Raw genomic sequence first — 17,500 nt, 5'->3', positions numbered from 1 at the left:
ATCCATCTGTTTGTCCGTCTGTCTGTCCGTCCCTCTCTCGAGTGGGCCGCTGGCGAACTGGTCGAGAAGCGACAGAAACAGGAGCGGAGAAAAAGATTAAAGGGAAAACCTGGAAATAAACAAGCAAGTGAGGAAGAATGAGGGCCTTTGAGGGAGAAAAGAAAGATGTGGAAGAAAGGAAAGAAAGAAGGCAAAAAGGACGAAGCTGCTGCACTGGATACAGTTCCTCCGTGACTTTTTAAAAATGTAGAATTTTTTTTTTGCTTTATTTTTGTACTCCTTTTTGTTGGACTTGAAGCAAACTTCAGAACAGAGACACACATGCTATACATTTTCTTGACGATGGGTGGTATGGTGTGTGTGTGTGTGTGTGTGTGTGTGTGTGTGTGTGTGTGTGTGTGTGTGTGTGTGTGTGTGTGTGTTAAACTGCAAAGTGCAGGCAGCCGTAAACTCATTGGGTGGCAATGAGTGAATGTAAAACCCACACATGCAGCCCCCCACACACACACATATAAACATACAAACACACACAAACACACACACACACACACACACACACACACACATATAAACATACAAACACACACAAACACACACACACACACACACACACATATGCTTCCACAGCTCTAATATACTTTCATAAACAGCATTATACTGTGCTTCTACAGTTTATTCGAATATTCTACCTTATTTGAATATGCAAATTTCACTTCTCAGTCAATAAGCCTTGACGTCTCATTTGATGAAAGTGCCTAATAGAAGATTTTGCTTCTCCAGTGGAAAGGATTGACTAATTAAAGGGCGGAGCTTTTTCATATTAGCTCCACCCATATGTGTTGCACCTGATGTTATCTGTCTGTTTGTTTGTTTGTTTGTTTTTTTAATCCCTATTTTAATATTTTATAAAATTTGCCATCTGATTATTATGATGAATGTTGTATTTCATATTTATTGAGTGCGCTATTGAACAAAAATCAATAAAAGTGTTCTTTATAAGGACTTGCTTCGTCTGATGGAGAACTGAATGTTTTTCAGTTCTTCTAGAACTGTTCATGAGCAATTTGTGGTTGTGAATATTTTTTGGAAAATCTTTAGTTTTAATGTCACCATGTTATGGACCTTTGTAAATTTCAGGGTTGTGTTTATCCTTTTCTGACCAAGAACTAAGCTCCACCCCCAGGAAGTATGTCGCTCAGGTCTGACCCATTGCCTTTTAAAGATACGAGAAATGTTTTCCTGGTTTATCACCCAGGACGTGTTCCTCTTACACACAGTGTTCCCAGTGGAGATGATCTGGACCATCACTTAATCAGCAGTATGCTTTCCTAATTGCAGGTCTGCTAGTAGCTTTTTTATAACCTCAGTCTTGCTGCAGGTGTTCCGGTGTGTTTTTTATTGATTTGGTGGTTGGGTGTGTTAGATGTTGTCCTAGTGGAATGATATCCTTGTAGGGCTGTCAGTCTGGTGTTCTTGTCATATGTCTGTCAATATTATAGGCCTGGTGGTCTGGTGTCCTTGGTGTAGAGCTGGTGGGCTAATGTCTTCGCTGGAGGTCTGAAAGTCTGGTGTCCTTGTTGTTGGCCTGGAGAATTGGTGTCCTTGTCCCCCGTTATTATCCATATTATAGGTCTGGAAGTCTGGGAAGGTATAAATTGAATCTATTATCAGTTGGTAACTCAGTGATTACTGCTCTGTTTTACTGATTAGAAGGTCAGGGGGTTCAAGCCCTTATATCTCCAAGTTGCCAATCTTGTGCCAATCCCTGAGTAAGGCCCTTTACCCACTGTGCTCCAGGGGGCACTGTATTATGTCTGACCTCAGCTTACTAACATCTCTGGGATTTGTGAAGAAAGAATTTTACTCTGCTGTAAAGTTCCTGAGACAAGTATAAAGATCCTTTCTGTCTTTTCTTTCTTGTGATGATGCAGTCCATAAACTCAGCCTCTGATCTGGAGCAGCTTCAGAAAGTGTGTGAGTGAAGAACAGATCTTCATTAGGAGAATGCTGCTTCCACTTTTACGTACTTTCATGTGACACTGACTCACTTTTTACAGTCACTTGGGCAGAAATCACGTAAATAAACACGTTTAAAACCTGAGAAAACGTACAGCCTATAAAAATCATCATTTTGACCAAATCTTTCTTTCTTTTGTTCTTTCTTTCTTTCTTTCTTTCTTTCTTTCTTTCTTTCTTTCTTTCTTTCTTTCTTTCTTTCTTTCTTCTCTTTTCTCTGTTTGATTTCTATTTTATCCTCTTCTCCCTTCTCTTCTCTTCATCTGGATTTAACAAATGGGGAAAATGTGACACACAGATGCGGGCCTCACACACACACACACACACACACACACACACACACACACACACACACACACACACACAAGATCTTTCTTATGTTCAACAGAGCCAGACCATATGTAAGCCACAGTATCTTCTGTAGGACGTCTTCAAAACACACACACACACACACACACACACACACACACACACACACCAAAAGGTTGTTCTTTTATGTTAGACAAATGCGGACCATATGTGACCTGTATTGTCTTCTGCCACTGATCAATCACACACACACACACACACACACACACACACACACACACACACACACACACACACAAACTCATCTCAAATACACTCTCTCTCAGACATATACTTGTGTGTGTGTGTGTGTGTGTGTGTGTGTGTGTGTGTGTGTGTGTGTGCGTAGGACATCTGGTTGCTAGTGAGTGTGTTTCTTACAGGGCATTCCTTTAGCTCTTCAGTTAAGTGTTTAAAGCTGCGCTCTCGTTCTCCAACCATCTTCATCATGCAAAAGAGAGAATGTGTGTGTGTGTGTGTGTGTGTGTGTGTGTGTGTGTGTGTGTGTGTGTGTGTGTGTGTGGGTGAGTGTGTGTGTGTGTGTGTGTGTGTGTGAGCATGCAACTACATCACTGATTTAAAGTAATCATTGTTTTTCATTCCTGAATGTTAATATTAATTATATTTATGTTTTCAGAAAAATTAATTAGGAAAGAATTTCTCTCCAGAGTTCTCAGGACAAATTTCTCAGTTCTTCCAGACAAAGTGAATATATATAAACATAAATAAACTACCCGTGTCACATTAGTAAATGCTAACAGTCAGGTTCATTAGTTCAGTACACACAGTTACACTCAAATAATCAAATCTTATCCAGTGGCATTTCATTATCAATGTACCTTTAACTTATAACATTTTACACACATTTATTATTGTGTCCTTCATGTAGAACTTTCCAAGAGCAGAAGAAACTCATGTACAGTTTAGACTTTGTCTCCCTCTAATGGCCACCCACTGGTGCAGCACATTCAGAATGACGGATTGTGACAGCTGATCAGGATTAAAGGTGTGCAGGTGATTTAGAGATTTGTGGTACAGAGATCCAGTATTATATCCGGTAACGATACTGAACAGAGAGACAGTGAGGATCTTCACTCTGGTCTGTAATATGACTTTATTACAGAAACATATTGATCAACTTCAGCTTCAGCTGAGGCCTTGACCTCAGTGCCTCGGCCTTCACCTGCCCAGGGTACTGTGCACCACACCTTCATACACAGGAAGAAGAAAGAAAGAAAAGAAAGAAAAGAAAGAAAGAAAGAAAGAAAGAAAGAAAGAAAGAAAGAAAGAAAGAAAGAAAGCAAGCAAGCAAGCACTGCATCTTCCCCCACCTCACACATGACCAGATCGATTATTATTAATGAATATGCAAATTAGGAAAGAACCCTATACACACACACACACACACACACACACACACACACACACACACACACACACACACACACACACATTGATATTGGACATTCTGACTGTGGGACACTGCTACTGTGGGACATTCTGACTGTGGGACACAGTTATTGTGGGACAATGCTACTGTGGGACACTGCTACTGTGGGACATTCTGACTGTGGGACACTGCTACTGTGGGACACTGTTACTGTGGGACATTCTGACTGTGGGACGCTGATAAAGTGGGACACTGCTACTGTGGGACACTGTTACTGTGGGACATTCTGACTGTGGGACACTGTTACTGTGGGACACTGCTACTGTGGGACACTGCTACTGTGGGACATTCTGACTGTGAGACACTGCTAAATTGGGACACTGCTACTGTGGGACACTGCTACTGTGGGACATTCTGACTGTGGGACACTGTTACTGTGGGACACTGCTACTGTGGGACACCGTTACTGTGGGACATTCTGACTGTGGGACACTGTTACTGTGGGACACTGCTACTGTGGACACTGCTACTGTGGGACATTCTGACTGTGGGACACTGCTAAAGTGGGACACAGCTACTGTGGGACATTCTGACTGTGGGACACTGCTACAGTGGGACACTGCTACTGTGGGACACTGTTAGTCAGTATATGTTTACATAGAAAATATCATTTTTTTGGGACATCATCAACCAGTGAAATTATTTAAAGGTAAAAATTGCCACTTGGTTAAATTCCTCCTGAGTGTCATTATGAATGTATCACTACATTGAAATTGAGATTTGTGTATTGGGAACTCAATTAGACTGGATGAAGGTCACACTTTGGTTATTTGTTGTCCAGTGTGACCTTGAGCATGCAATGTTTTTATTTACTGGAACGTTTTTTTTAAATGCCCAGCAGATATCACCTGTATAAATGAACCTGCAGCTGTTGGTGATTAAAGAAATCATCTGTATACAGTAAGTATTAAACATCTCTGGTGCTTGGGATAAAACCCTGAGGAAGACCTCAGGACATCTCAGACATTTCCATGAGCTCACATCATCACGCCTGCAGCCATTTCCATCCACACATTCACCAGCAAAACAACTGAAATACGTCCAGAGCCTGCGGGGCTTTCCTTGGTTTAATTAAAGTTCTGAACCAAAACAGACCTCCTTCGTAGGAACAATAGATAAGATTCTAACGTCCCTGAAGAGGACCTGTGTTTGACATGTTGTCTTTGATGTTTGTCATGTTAAAGAGGTGTCTCCTTTAGCTCACATTCTGATTCTGGGTCATTAGTTATTTGGCATCCAGGACGTGTGTGTTTGTGTGTTTGTGTGTGTGTGTTTGTGTGTGTGTGTGTGTGTGTGTACTGTAAAATATTTAGAGCATAATGAATCGTAACCATAAACCACAAGAACATCTCCAACCAGCATGACGGAAAAGACTTCCACTTGTTGTGTCAATAAACTGAATCGTTTCCAATCGACCTGCATGAAGAAGCATGAAAATCTTATTAACATATTTATTTCATTTCTCCTGTTAACCCAGCCATTAGGGAGGCACAAGCCAGTGCATTCTTAGTGCCGGTCCCAAGCCCGGGTAAATGGGGAGGGTTGCGTTAGGAAGGGCATCCAGCGTAAAACATGTGCCAAATCAAAGATGCGGATCACAAATGAGAATTCCATACCGGATCGGTCGAGGCCCGGGTTAACAACGACCGCCACAGGTATCGTTAGCTGACAGGGTACCGGTGGAAATTGGGCTACTGTTGGCCGAAGGAGGAGAAGGAGAGGAGGAAGACGTCTACAGAGACGGCAGGGAAAGGAGCAGTGCAGGAGATTGGAGGTTAGGGTTGGTACTTTAAATGTTGGTACTATGACGGGAAAGGGAGAGATAGCTGATATGATGGAGAGGAGAAAGGTAGATATGCTGTGTGTTCAGGAGACCAAGTGGAAAGGGAGTAAGGCCAGGAACTGTTTTATCATGGTGTGGATGGAAAGAGAAATGGTGTAGGGGTGATTCTGAAGGAAGAGTACAGTAAGAGTGTAGTGGAGGTGAAGAGAGTTTCTGATAGGGTGATGATCGTGAAGGTGGAAGTTGAAGGGATGATGATAAATGTCATCAGTGCCTATGCTCCACAAGTTGGCTGTGAGATGGAGGAGAAGGAAAGATTCTGGAGTGAATTAGATGAAGTGGTAGATGGTGTACCTAGGAAAGAACGGTTGGTGATTGGGGCAGATTTTAATGGGCATGTAGGTGAAGGGAACAGAGGTGATGAGGAGGTGATGGGTAGGTATGGTTTTAAGGAGAGGAATGTGGAAGGGCAGATGGTGGTAGATTTTGCTAAAAGGATGGAAATGGCAGTGGTGAACACTTATTTTAAGAAGAAGGAGGATCATAGGGTGGCGTATAAAAGTGGAGGAAGGTGCACACAGGTGGACTATGTGCTATGCAGGAGATGCAACCTGAAGGAGATTGGAGACTGTAAGGTGTTGGCAGGGGACAGTGTAGCTAGACAGCATCGGATGGTGGTCTGTAGGATGGTTTTGGAGGCGAAGAAGAAGAGGAGGAGAGTGAGGACTGAAAGAAGAATAAGATGGTGGAAACTGAAGGAGGAAGAGTGTAGTGTGAGGTTCAGGGAAGAGGTCAGAGAGAGGCTCAGTGGTGTTAAGGAGGTGTTGGATGATTGGGCAACTACTGCAGGAGTGATGAGGGAGGCAGCTAGAAAAGTACTTGGTGTGACATCTGGAAATAGAAAGGAAGACAAGGAGACGTGGTGGTGGAATGAGGAAGTGCAGGAGAGCATAAGGAGAAAGAGGTTGGCAAAACAGAAGTGGGATAGACAGAGTGATGAGAAAAGTAGGCAGGAGTACAAGGAGATGCGGCAGCAGGTTAAGAGGATGTGGCGAAAGCCAAGGAAAAGGCATATGAGGAGCTGTATGAGAGGTTGGACACTAAGGAAGGAGAAAAGGATTTATACAGATTGGCCAGGCAGAGGGACCGAGCTGGAAAGGATGTACTGCAAGTTAGAGCAGTAAAGGATGGAGAGGAAATGTGTTGACTAGTGAGGAGAGTGTGTTGAGAAGGTGGAGGGAGTATTTTGAGCAGCTGATGAATGAGGAAAATCAGAGAGAGAGAAGGTTGGATGATGTGGAGTTGGTGAAGCAGGATGTAGATAGGATTAGTAAGGAGGAAGTGAGAGCAGCGATTAAGAGGATGAAGAGTGGAAAGTCGGTTGGACCAGATGACATACCGGTAGAAGCGTGAGATGTTTAGGAGAGATGGCAGTGGAGTTTTTGACCAGATTGTTTAACAGGATTTTGGAAGGTGAGAAGATGCCTGAGGAATGGAGAAGAGTGTGCTGGTACCGATCTTTAAGCATAAAGGAGATGTGCAGACCTGCAGTAACTACAGGGGAATTAAGTTGATCAGTCACACCATGAAGTTATGGGAAAGAGTAGTGGAAGCCAGGTTGAGAGAAGAGGTGACCATCTGTGAGCAACAGTATGGTTTCATGCCGAGGAAGAGCACCACAGATGCCTTATTTGCTTTGAGAATGTTGATGGAGAAGTATAGAGAAGGACAGAAGGAATTGCATTGTGTATTTGTGGATTTAGAGAAAGCCTACGACAGAGTGCCAAGAGAGGAGTTGTGGTATTGTATGAGGAAGTCAGGTGTGTCAGAGAAGTATGTGAGGGTGGTGCAGGACATGTATGAGGACAGTGTGACAGCAGTGAAGTGTGCAGTAGGTACGACAGACTGGTTTAGGGTGAAGGTTGGACTGCATCAAGGATCGGCCCTGAGCCCTTTCCTGTTTGCAGTGGTGATGGACAGGTTGACGGACGAGGTCAGACAGGAGTCTCCTGGACTATGATGTTTGCGGATGATATTGTGATTTGTTGTGAGAGTAGGGAGCAGGTTGAGAAGAGCCTGGAGAGGTGGAGATATGCGCTGGAGAGAAGGGGAATGAAACTCAGTAGGAGTAAGACAGAATACATGTGTGTGAATGAGAGGGAGGGCAGTGGAGTGGTGCGGTTGCAGGAGAAGAGCTTCAGAAGGTGGAGGAATTCAGGTACCTGGGGTCAACAGTGCAAAGTAATGGAGAGTGTGTTAGAGAAGTGAAGAAAAGAGTGCAGGCAGGGTGGAGTGGGTGGAGAAGAGTGACAGGAGTGATTTGTGATAGTAGGGTATCTGCAAAATGAAAGGGAAAGTTTATAGGACTGTGGTGAGACCTGCGATGTTGTATGGATTAGAGACAGTGGCATTGAGTAAAAGACAGGAGGTGGAGCTGGAGGTAGCAGAGCTGAAGATGTTGAGGTTTTCGTTGGGAGTGACGAGGATGGATAAGATTAGAAATGAGTTTATTAGAGGGACAGCGCATGTAGGATGTTTTGGTGACAAGGTGAGGGAGGCGAGATTGAGATGGTTTGGACATGTGCAGAGGAGGGACATAAATTATATTGGTAGAAGAATGCTGAGGATGGAGCCACCAGGTAGGAGGAAAAGAGGGAGGCCAAGAAGGAGGTTCATGGATGTGGTGAGGGAAGACATGCAGGTAGTTGGTGTAAAAGAGGCAGATGTAGAGGACAGGGTGGTATGGAGACGGATGATCCGCTGTGGCGACCCGTAATGGGAGCAGCCGAAAGAAGAAGAAGAAGAAGAAGATTTCATTTCTCCTGTTGGAGCTGCTGATGCTGTTGGGGCAGCAACGATCTGAAGCATCATTTCTATATTTCTGGTCTAGTTTTCTGTTGTGTTGTGTTTTTTTGTAAATAATGTTTTCTCTTATTTATTTGTTGCAGTTGTTGTTTTTGTTGTTGTTGTTGTTGCAGTGAATATTAGCTATTTACACAAACATTATGTAAAACAATAAATGAATCGGAGAAGATGTGATTTGGGTGATGCGTCTAAAATCGGGGCAGATGATTGAATGTGAACAGCGCAGATCTGTGGGCAGAGCTGAAACTCATGATTCCTGGAAAAGAGTACATTCAGGATGAACCGGAGTGGAACATGGTGTAGGTTGGGTCATGTTGACTTATTCCATCGCCTGGAGGATCATCCTGGAGCTGCTTCAGTCACAGACATGTCTCTAACACGTCTCTAACACGTCCTGTCCCGTTCTACTGGTGTAATTCTCTGTGATTTCTGCTTCTATTTGCAGCTCTACACTGTGGAGAACACATCTTATCCAGGATTATCAGGTGAAGGTAGTAAACCAGTGCTAGATGTGAGTGGAACAGGATGTTAGTTTATGATGTGGAGGTGAAGAACGACCCAAAGTGAAAAGAAAAGCATATAAATGATGTACAAATCACATGCTAGCACACTGACATTGAAATGGGCACGCTACAGTGGGTTACCATAGCGAACAAAAGTGACATGCCATCTTGTGGTAGTTCTGTTTTAGCTGTCTGGAGGATGAAACATCATCATCAAATCCATGCATTAATTACCACCTGATTAGTTTCCTGTAACACCACGTCCCCAGTGTTTTATTTGTTTTACACCACAGCGATATAACACAGCTTAGTGTTTTATTTACTGAAATCAAGTCTGAAGATCAAGTCTGTTCTTTCCTGAAGATGAAGATCAGGATTGTTGGACCCTAGCGAGTTTAGCTAGCTGCCATAGTTCTAGTTATTCTCTTTAAGCTTTAGTGTGATTAGGCCCAAGATGGTAAACTTATTTGGTGACTTTCTTCTGTGATAAGGTACTAATACTTTCACCCACTTCTGTGTTATTTATGAAGTGGGTTTCAGTGTCCAGGAGTGAAAACAAATAATGTGAAAGATTTCACTCTTCATCACACACACACACACACACACACACACACACACACACACACACACACACACACACACACACGGTGGAGTGAAATTTTGCCTTGACAGAACTTTCTAGACCTTCACTCTGACCTCTTTTTACAATTTACTGTAATCATTAACCACCACACCTCCAGCTATTAAACTCTCTCTTCTTCTGTGTGTGTATATGTACGTCTGTGTGTGTGTGTGTGTGTGTGTGTGTGTGTGTGTGTGTGTGTGTGCGTGTGCGTGTGTGTGTGTGTGTGTAAGACCCTGAAGTTGCTAAAGTGCCATCTTATCAGCACAGGGTAATAAAGCGGCACTTATCAGTGTGAATAAAGATGTAAGAGTGTGTGAGAGTGTGTGAGAGTGTGTGAGAGTGTATAAGAGTGTGTAAGAAATTCCGGAGTAAGAACGGGTGCTTTGAGGATGGATTGGACTGTAGTTAATGTCAACAGTCTGCTACACTGACTCAGGAATAAAGTTTCTCTTCTGATCATCATCACTGAACCCCGCAACATCGTAAATCTGATTCAAATGGACATTCGGTGCAACCCAGATGAGGATGAGGTTCCTCTTGAGTCTGGTTCCTCTCAAGGTTTCTTCCTTATGCCATCTCGGGGAGTTTTTCCTTGCCACAGTTGCTCATCAGGGACAAACTTACTTATAAAGAAAATATTCACTTTTAATCACCACATTATCTGTGTAAAGCTGCTTTGAGACAATGTTCATTGTTAAAAGCGCAATACAAATAAACATGAATTGAATTGAATTAAGAGTGTGTAAGAGTGTGTAAGAGTGTGTGAGAGTGTAAGAGTGTGTGAGATTGTGTGAGAGTGTGTGAGAATGTATAAGAGTGTGTAAGAGTGTGTGAGAGTGTGTAAGATTGTGTGAGAGTGTGTAAGAGTGTGTGAGAGTGTGTGAGAGTGTATAAGAGTGTGTAAGAGTGTGTGAGAGTGTCTAAAATTGTGTAAGTGTGTGTTAGAGTGTGTGAGGATGTGAGAGTGCGTAAGAGTGTATACCAGTGTGTAAGAGTGTGTATAAGAGTATGTAAGAGTGTGTGAGTGTGTAAGAGTGTGTAAGATTGTGTGAGAGTGTAAGATTGTGTGAGAGTGTGTAAGAGTGTGTGAGAGAGTGTGTAAGTGTGTGAGAGTGTGTAAGAGTGTATAAGAGTGTGTAAGAGTGTGTGAGTGTGTAAGAGTGTGTGAGTGTGTGAGTGTGTGAGAGTGTGTGAGTGTGTGAGAGAGTGTGAGAGTGTATAAGAGTGTGTAAGAGTGTGTGAGAGTGTGTATAAGAATGTGTAAGAGTGTGTGAGAGTGTGTGAGAGTGTGTTTATGAGTGTGTATTAGAGTGTGTGAGAGTGTGAGAGTGTGTGTATAAGAGTGTGTATTAGAGTGTGTATAAGAGTGTGTAAGAGTGTGAGAGTGTGTATGAGTGTGTATTAGAGTGTGTAAGAGTGTGTAAGAGTGTGTGGGAGTGTGTGGGATTGTGTAAGAGTGTGAGAGTGTGTAAGAGTGTATAACAGTGTGTAAGAGTGTGTAGAGTGTGTAAGAGTGTGAGAGTGTGAGAGTGTGTGAGAGTGTGTAAGAGTGTGTAGTGTGTAAGAGTGTGTAAGTGTGTGAGAGTGTGTAAGTGTGTAGAGTGTGTGAGAGTGTGTAAGAGTGTGTAAGAGTGTGTGAGAGTGTGTAAGAGTGTGTGAGAGTGTGTAAGAGTCTGTGAGTGTGTGAGAGTGTAAGTGTCTGTGAGAGTGTGTATAAGTGTGTAAGAGTGTGTGAGTGTGTGAGAGTGTCTGAGAGTGTGTAAGAGTATGTGAGATTGTGTAGGAGTGTGTTAGAGTGTGTAAGTGTGTATAACAGTGTGTGTGAGTGTGAGAGAGTGTGTAAGAGTGTGTGAGTGTGTGAGGTGTGTGAGAGTGTGTGTGAGAGTGTGTATAGAGTGTGTATTAGAGTGTGTGAGAGTGTGTGAGTGTGTAAGAGTGTGTGAGAGTGTGTATAAGAGTGTGTATAAGAGTGTGTATTAGAGTGTGTGAGAGTGTGAGTGTGTAAGAGTGTGTGAGATTGTGAGAGTGTGTAAGAGTGTGTGACAGTGTGTGAGAGTGTGAGAGTGTGTATAAGAGTGTATAAGAGTGTGTATTAGAGTGTGTGAGAGTGTGAGAGTGTGTAAGAGTGTGTGAGATTGTGAGAGTGTGTGAGAGTGTGAGAGTGTGTAAGAGTGTGTAACAGTGTGTGAGTGTGTGAGGTGTGTGAGAGTGTGTATAAGAGTGTGTATTAGAGTGTGTGAGAGTGTGAGTGTGTAAGTGTGTAAGAGTGTGAGAGTGTGTGAGATTGTGTAAGAGTGTGTGAGAGTGTGTGAGAGAGTGTGTGAGTGTAAGAGTGTGTAAGTGTGTGAGAGTGTGTAGAGTGTGTAAGAGTGTGAGTGTGAGTGTGTAAGAGTGTGAGAGTGTGAGTGTGTAAGAGTGTAAGAGTGTGTAAGAGTGTGTGAGAGTGTGAGTGTGTAGAGTGTGTAAGATTGTGTGAGAGTGTGTGAGTGTAAGAGTGTGTGAGGATGTGTAAGAGTGTGTGAGAGTGTGTAAGTGTGTAGAGTGTGTGAGAGTGTGTATAAGAGTGTGTAGAGTGTGTGAGAGTGTGTGAGAGTGTGTATAGAGTGTGTATTAGAGTGTGTAAGAGTGTGTGGGATTGTGTATGAGTGTGTATTAGAGTGTGTAAGAGTGTGTGAGTGTGTGAGTGTGTATAACAGTGTGTAAGTGTGTGGGAGTGTGTATTAGAGTGTGTAAGAGTGTGTGTGAGTGTGTAAGAGTGTATAACAGTGTTTAAGAGTGTGTGAGTGTGTATAAGAGTGTGTGAGAGTGTGTGAGAGTGTGTATAACAGTGTATAAGAGTGTGTGGGAGTGTGTATTAGAGTGTGTAAGAGTGTGTGTGAGTGTGTAAGAGTGTATAACAGTGTGTAAGAGTGTGTGAGAGTGTGTATAAGAGTGTGTGAGAGTGTGTGAGAGTGTGTATAACAGTGTATAAGAATGTAACTTAACTACACTACACATCATTATGTAAAAACACACAACATGAAAGTGTTCAAACACAACAGAGTGTAAAGATACACACAAATGATCTTTATTTCAGAAAATTATGTCTGTTTAAAAGCTGATTTACCTCCAATATTATTACTTTATATATTAATGTGTAAATATATGAATATTAATAAGTATAAAATATAAGACACTTATCTGTGTGTGTGTGTGTGTGTGTGTGTGTGTGTGTGTGTGTGTGTGTGTGTGTGTGTGTGTGTGATCATCACGTGATCTCAGTAAATCCATTAACACCATGGTGTTTGGTGTTCAGGTTGGAATGGAAGAACTTGAGTGTCCTGCACAAAATCCTGACCTCCTCAACCCCACTGATACCTTTACAAAGAGGGGTTTCAGACCTTTTCAACCTTTTCATTTCCTTGCTTCAATCACGTGTCTATCACTGTGCCTAAGGTAACCTGCCTGAACCTTCTCCCTGCTGAACCGTAACACTGGAGCAGCACTTTGGTTGTTCTCAGCATTCTCCTGTACTAGAGGACTTCATGGCCAAAGATTTGCATATGACACAACAGTGGTAGGTCTAATCACCTACAACAATAAAAAAAGCTTACTCTGCATTCTCGGACACACTGGCACCAGCTTCATCACCATCCATAAGATGTCAGTGGAGCATGTCAACAGCAAGTTCCTCTGTAATCATATCACTGAGAACTTTACATAATCCACTCACACTGAGGCAGTGATAAAGAAGGCCCTCTAGCTCCTCTTTTCCTTAGATGGCTCAGAAAAATCCCAAATCCCCAAATCATTCTACACCTTGACCGTGGAACACATCCTGACTAGCTGCATAACTGCACCACCTCAGACACGGAGCAGTCATGGAGGATCATCAGACACTCCAGCCACCCTGAACCATAGACTGCTCTCATCAGATCCTGCACCAGCTTCTTCCTGCAGACCATCAGGCTGATGATCTCTAATCTGATCTACAATTGTGATGGTCAGAAGTGCACATACTTTCTATAAATGAAAGTCTACATTTAACTCTCTGAAGAACATCTTTCCTATGACCTCATAACTTCCATGAGATCTGCTCAACCTTCTACATTTTGGACTCCCGACATGATCTCCAGAACAATTCATCATTCATATTAAATAAATAAACAGATTCGACTTCGGAATGGAAACATTTAAAGTGAGCTGTAGATCGAAGCTGTACATTGGGTTTATTGATGAATAGTTGATTATAATAATAAATTATTATAATCATTTATTGATGGTTTTCACAGAACTGCTTTAGAAAGCAGCTGAAACTTTGTGAGCTCGTGAACCCCTCCGCTCTGTGTGTGTGTGTGTTTGATCAGGTTTTATCAGTTAGTTTACATTAAAATGTAGTTTTGTGACAGTGCAGTAAACCTAAACCGGACCCGAACCAGACCCGATCTGCCGGGATCGGGAGCGCGCCGAGGTGCACGCGCTGCACGAAAACTTCAGAGAGCGGACCGTACCATTGTAGGAAAGTGTAGGGGGGCGGAGCCTGGTACTTTTGGCTTCGTCCAGATCAGCACACGTCCGTGTTCCAGAAGTGGTGAAGTGAGCACGCGCGGCCCGGGGGCGGCTCACTCCGGGACACACTTCGTAGGGAAGCACGGTTCGGTTTCAGACGTTGCCGGTGATTTTCGCCGTGGTCCCGCCTCGGCTCGCGTCAGGAACCTAAAGGGACATAAAGAGATGGACAGACTCCGGCAGGCGTCACGCAGCACGCTCTCTCCGGTGCATCCGTATGCGTGACGCGCGCGCCCGCTTCATGCCACACGTTCGCGCATAAACCCTCAGTGCCCGTACCTGTACCCGTGCTCAGCGCGTGCCCCCACCGTGCGTTCTGTTCTGGTGGGCTTCAGCTCCGGCGTGTGTTTGTGTGTGCGCGCGCCTCTTTCTCTCTCTCTCTCTCTCTCTCTCTCTCTCTCTCTCTCTGGTACCGGGACTCCGCGAGCGTCTGCAGACAACCATGGCCGGAGACGGTTCGGATCAGCGCGCGCTGCAGTACGAGCAAACTTTGGTGAGTTCACGCGCAAGTTTTCTGCAGCTCAGACTATAACGGGACTCTGTGTGTGTGTGTGTGTGTGTGTGTGTGTGTGTTTATTGATTAAAGTTTGTTGCGACAGTAGTTACACTGTAGAGACTGAGCTGAAATCAAACACTTTAATCACCGGCTTTAATTCATTAATTTATTAAGTAATAAACACAAATAATTCATGAATATTTAAAAGACAATAACAAATGTCCTATATTACATAATTTAATTGATTAGTTCCCCATTTTATTTAGTTGTTTATATGAAATGTTTTATGCTTCTCTTTTAAATGTTTTCTTTTATATATATTATATTCTCTATTTATTTTTGCTTTTATTCTATTTGCTTTCTTTCTTTATTCAGTATTGCTGATCTCTGTCCTTCTTCTAAATGATTATATTGATTATATTATTAGTATAATACTGGTTATAGATGTGTGTGTCAGTGGGATGTGAGTGTTGTTTACTCAGGAACTTAACTCCCACAGTCCTGCTCCGAGAGACGTTTTCTCAGAGACAACCACATTCTCCTGTGTTTTCAGGAGTAAACACCTCAAATATATTTATATATCAAACACAAGATACTATGATATTTGGAACTGTGATGCACGAGTGTTTTGTGACTAAATCTAAATAAGTTCATGCTGAAATAGCTCATTTTAATAATGATGAATGATCCGATATCAGTATCAAGAAGATCGATGATACTGCGGTACTGACACTGATTTATTGACCACCTCTGATCTGTATCCACACATGCATTCGGTCCTTTCTTTTCCTTTTTTCTGTTCGATCTCATATTTTCGTGTGTGTGTGTGTGTGTGTGTGTGTGTGTGTGTGTGTGTGTGTGGGCACATGAGGCTTTGTGTTTGTCTAGTTAGAGATGACAGGCTGCATTTCTGTGCAGGAGCTGGAGCAGCTACAGAACGAGCTGTCCCCAATACACACACACACACACACACACACACACACACAAACACAGTGCCTTTGTCTTGCAGCTGGGTGTGTGTGTGTGTGTGTGTGTGTGTGTGTGTGTGTGTGTGAGACAGACAGAACTGAAAGGATCCACAGTGTGTTAGTGATGGTTTCTGAGCTCTGAAGCCTCCCACAGACTCTCACACGATGTTGAACAGTTTCCCTGCTGCAGTGCATTGTGGGTAGAGACTGTCCCGAATCAGAGGTTATTTTTTTTAACAGAAAATGTATTAGTATCTTAAGCTCTTGTGTGGACGTTGAACACAAGATGCTACGCAGTTACACACAATCCCATGTTGTTGTGAGGTTCTGGTCTCTGATTGGTCAGAAAGCGGTGATTAGGTAATAATTATTAATTTGATTAGTAATAAAAAAAATTGTCCTACTGAGATCAAAATTCCAAGCTTTACCCTCTCGTTGATCTGACTGGGTACAGGTCTGATCTGTGAAGGTCTGATCACTTCTGAAGCGGTGATACATGGTGGAATGTGTGTGTGCACGGCTGTGTGTTACATTCATATCTGTAATTGTTCTTTTGCCGGTAGAACTGGGGAGGCCTGACAATGTCTCATCGTGTGTGTGTGTGTGTGTGTGTGTGTGTGTGTGTGTGTGTGTGTGTGATCAATGGTTAAAGTGTGTCATCAAGTGAGATAGTGGAACTGTTTGATCTATATCCTACTCACTGTGTGTGTGTGTGTGTGTGTGTGTGTGTGTGTGTGTGTGTGTGTGTGTGTCATGTTAGAAGTGGAAACTGTAAAGATGTATATTAAATAAAAAGGAAATTATTCATAATGTTTTATACTAATGCCTTATTATTTTAAAGAATAAAACACACTTAAATGCGAATATTGTATCAGTGTTTACAGAAAGACTTTGTGGGTGAACTTGTGTTTAACAATGAGGATGTTGTAACTGCAGTCAGGAGAGAGTGAGACGGGTCGCTGTCGTCCTGTATGAGAGTGAGACGGGTCGCTGTCGTCCTGTATGAGAGTGAGACGGGTCACTGTCGTCCTGTATGAGAGTGAGACGGGTCACTGTCGTCCTGTATGAGAGTGAGACGGGTCACTGTCGTCCTGTATGAGAGTGAGACGGGTCACTGTCGTCCTGTATGAGAGTGAGACGGGTTACTGTCGTCCTGTATGAGAGTGAGACGGGTTACTGTCGTCCTGTATGAGAGTGAGACGGGTAACTGTAACAGGTACCCAAAAGAGGCCTCCTCTAAAGGTCATCTCCTGTCCACAAGCATGAATTCCTGAAACCATATCCTGTGATCTGATAAGACGAAGATAAACTTGTTTGGCTGAGATGGTGTCCAGCATGTGTGGTGATGCCCTGGTGAGGAGAACAAAAAAACTGTGTTTTTCCTACAGTCAAGCATGGTGGTGGCAGCATCATGGTCTGGAGCTGCATGAGTGCTGCTGGTACTGTGGAGCTGTGGATCATTGAGGGAAACATGGATTCCAACATGTACTATTACATTCTGAAGCAGAACATGATGCTCTTCCTTCAGAAACTGGGCCGAACAGCAGTTTTCCAACATAATAACGACCACAAACACACCACCAAGATAACTGCCTTGCTGAGGAAGGTGAAGGTGAAGGAGTGGTCAAGTACATCTCCAGACCTAAACCTTATTGAGCACCTGTGGTGATCCTCAAGCAGAAGGTGGAGAAGCACCATGTATGTAAGATCCAGCAGCTCTGTGATGTCATTATGAAGGAGTGGAAGAGGATCAGCAACAACCTGTGCAGCTCTGGTGAATTCCACACCCAGGAGGATTAAAGCAGTGCTGCATAACAATGTGTTCACACAATATTCACACTATGGACAGAGTTCTGACACGTTCACTAAGGGTGGACTCACTTTAGTTGGCAGTTATT

General features: G+C 43.1%; 2 protein-coding genes across 5 annotated transcripts in view; both read left to right on the top strand.

Annotated features, from left to right (window-relative positions):
* The window catches only part of chrd (chordin), a 12,983-nt gene extending 12,025 nt beyond the window's left edge, over positions 1-958 (top strand). For all 4 annotated transcript variants that reach the window (XM_046862112.1, XM_046862111.1, XM_046862109.1 and 1 more), the window contains one exon: positions 1-958. This exon is cut by the window's left edge and continues 111 nt beyond it. The gene's annotated coding sequence lies outside the window, so the exon portion shown is untranslated.
* A 13,205-nt stretch (positions 959-14,163) lies between these two features.
* Positions 14,164-17,500, top strand: part of LOC124395105 (chloride channel protein 2-like) — a 56,270-nt gene continuing 52,933 nt past the window's right edge. The window contains exon 1 of the mRNA XM_046863713.1: positions 14,164-14,631. Within this exon, the coding sequence (XP_046719669.1) occupies positions 14,581-14,631 (51 nt within the window). The 5' untranslated portion in view covers positions 14,164-14,580. The remainder of the gene's footprint in view (positions 14,632-17,500) is intronic.

Source organism: Silurus meridionalis, chromosome 12 (genome assembly GCF_014805685.1).
Source record: "Silurus meridionalis isolate SWU-2019-XX chromosome 12, ASM1480568v1, whole genome shotgun sequence".
Classification (NCBI taxonomy): Eukaryota; Metazoa; Chordata; class Actinopteri; order Siluriformes; family Siluridae; genus Silurus; species Silurus meridionalis.
This window is presented reverse-complemented; position numbering and strand designations above follow the sequence as displayed.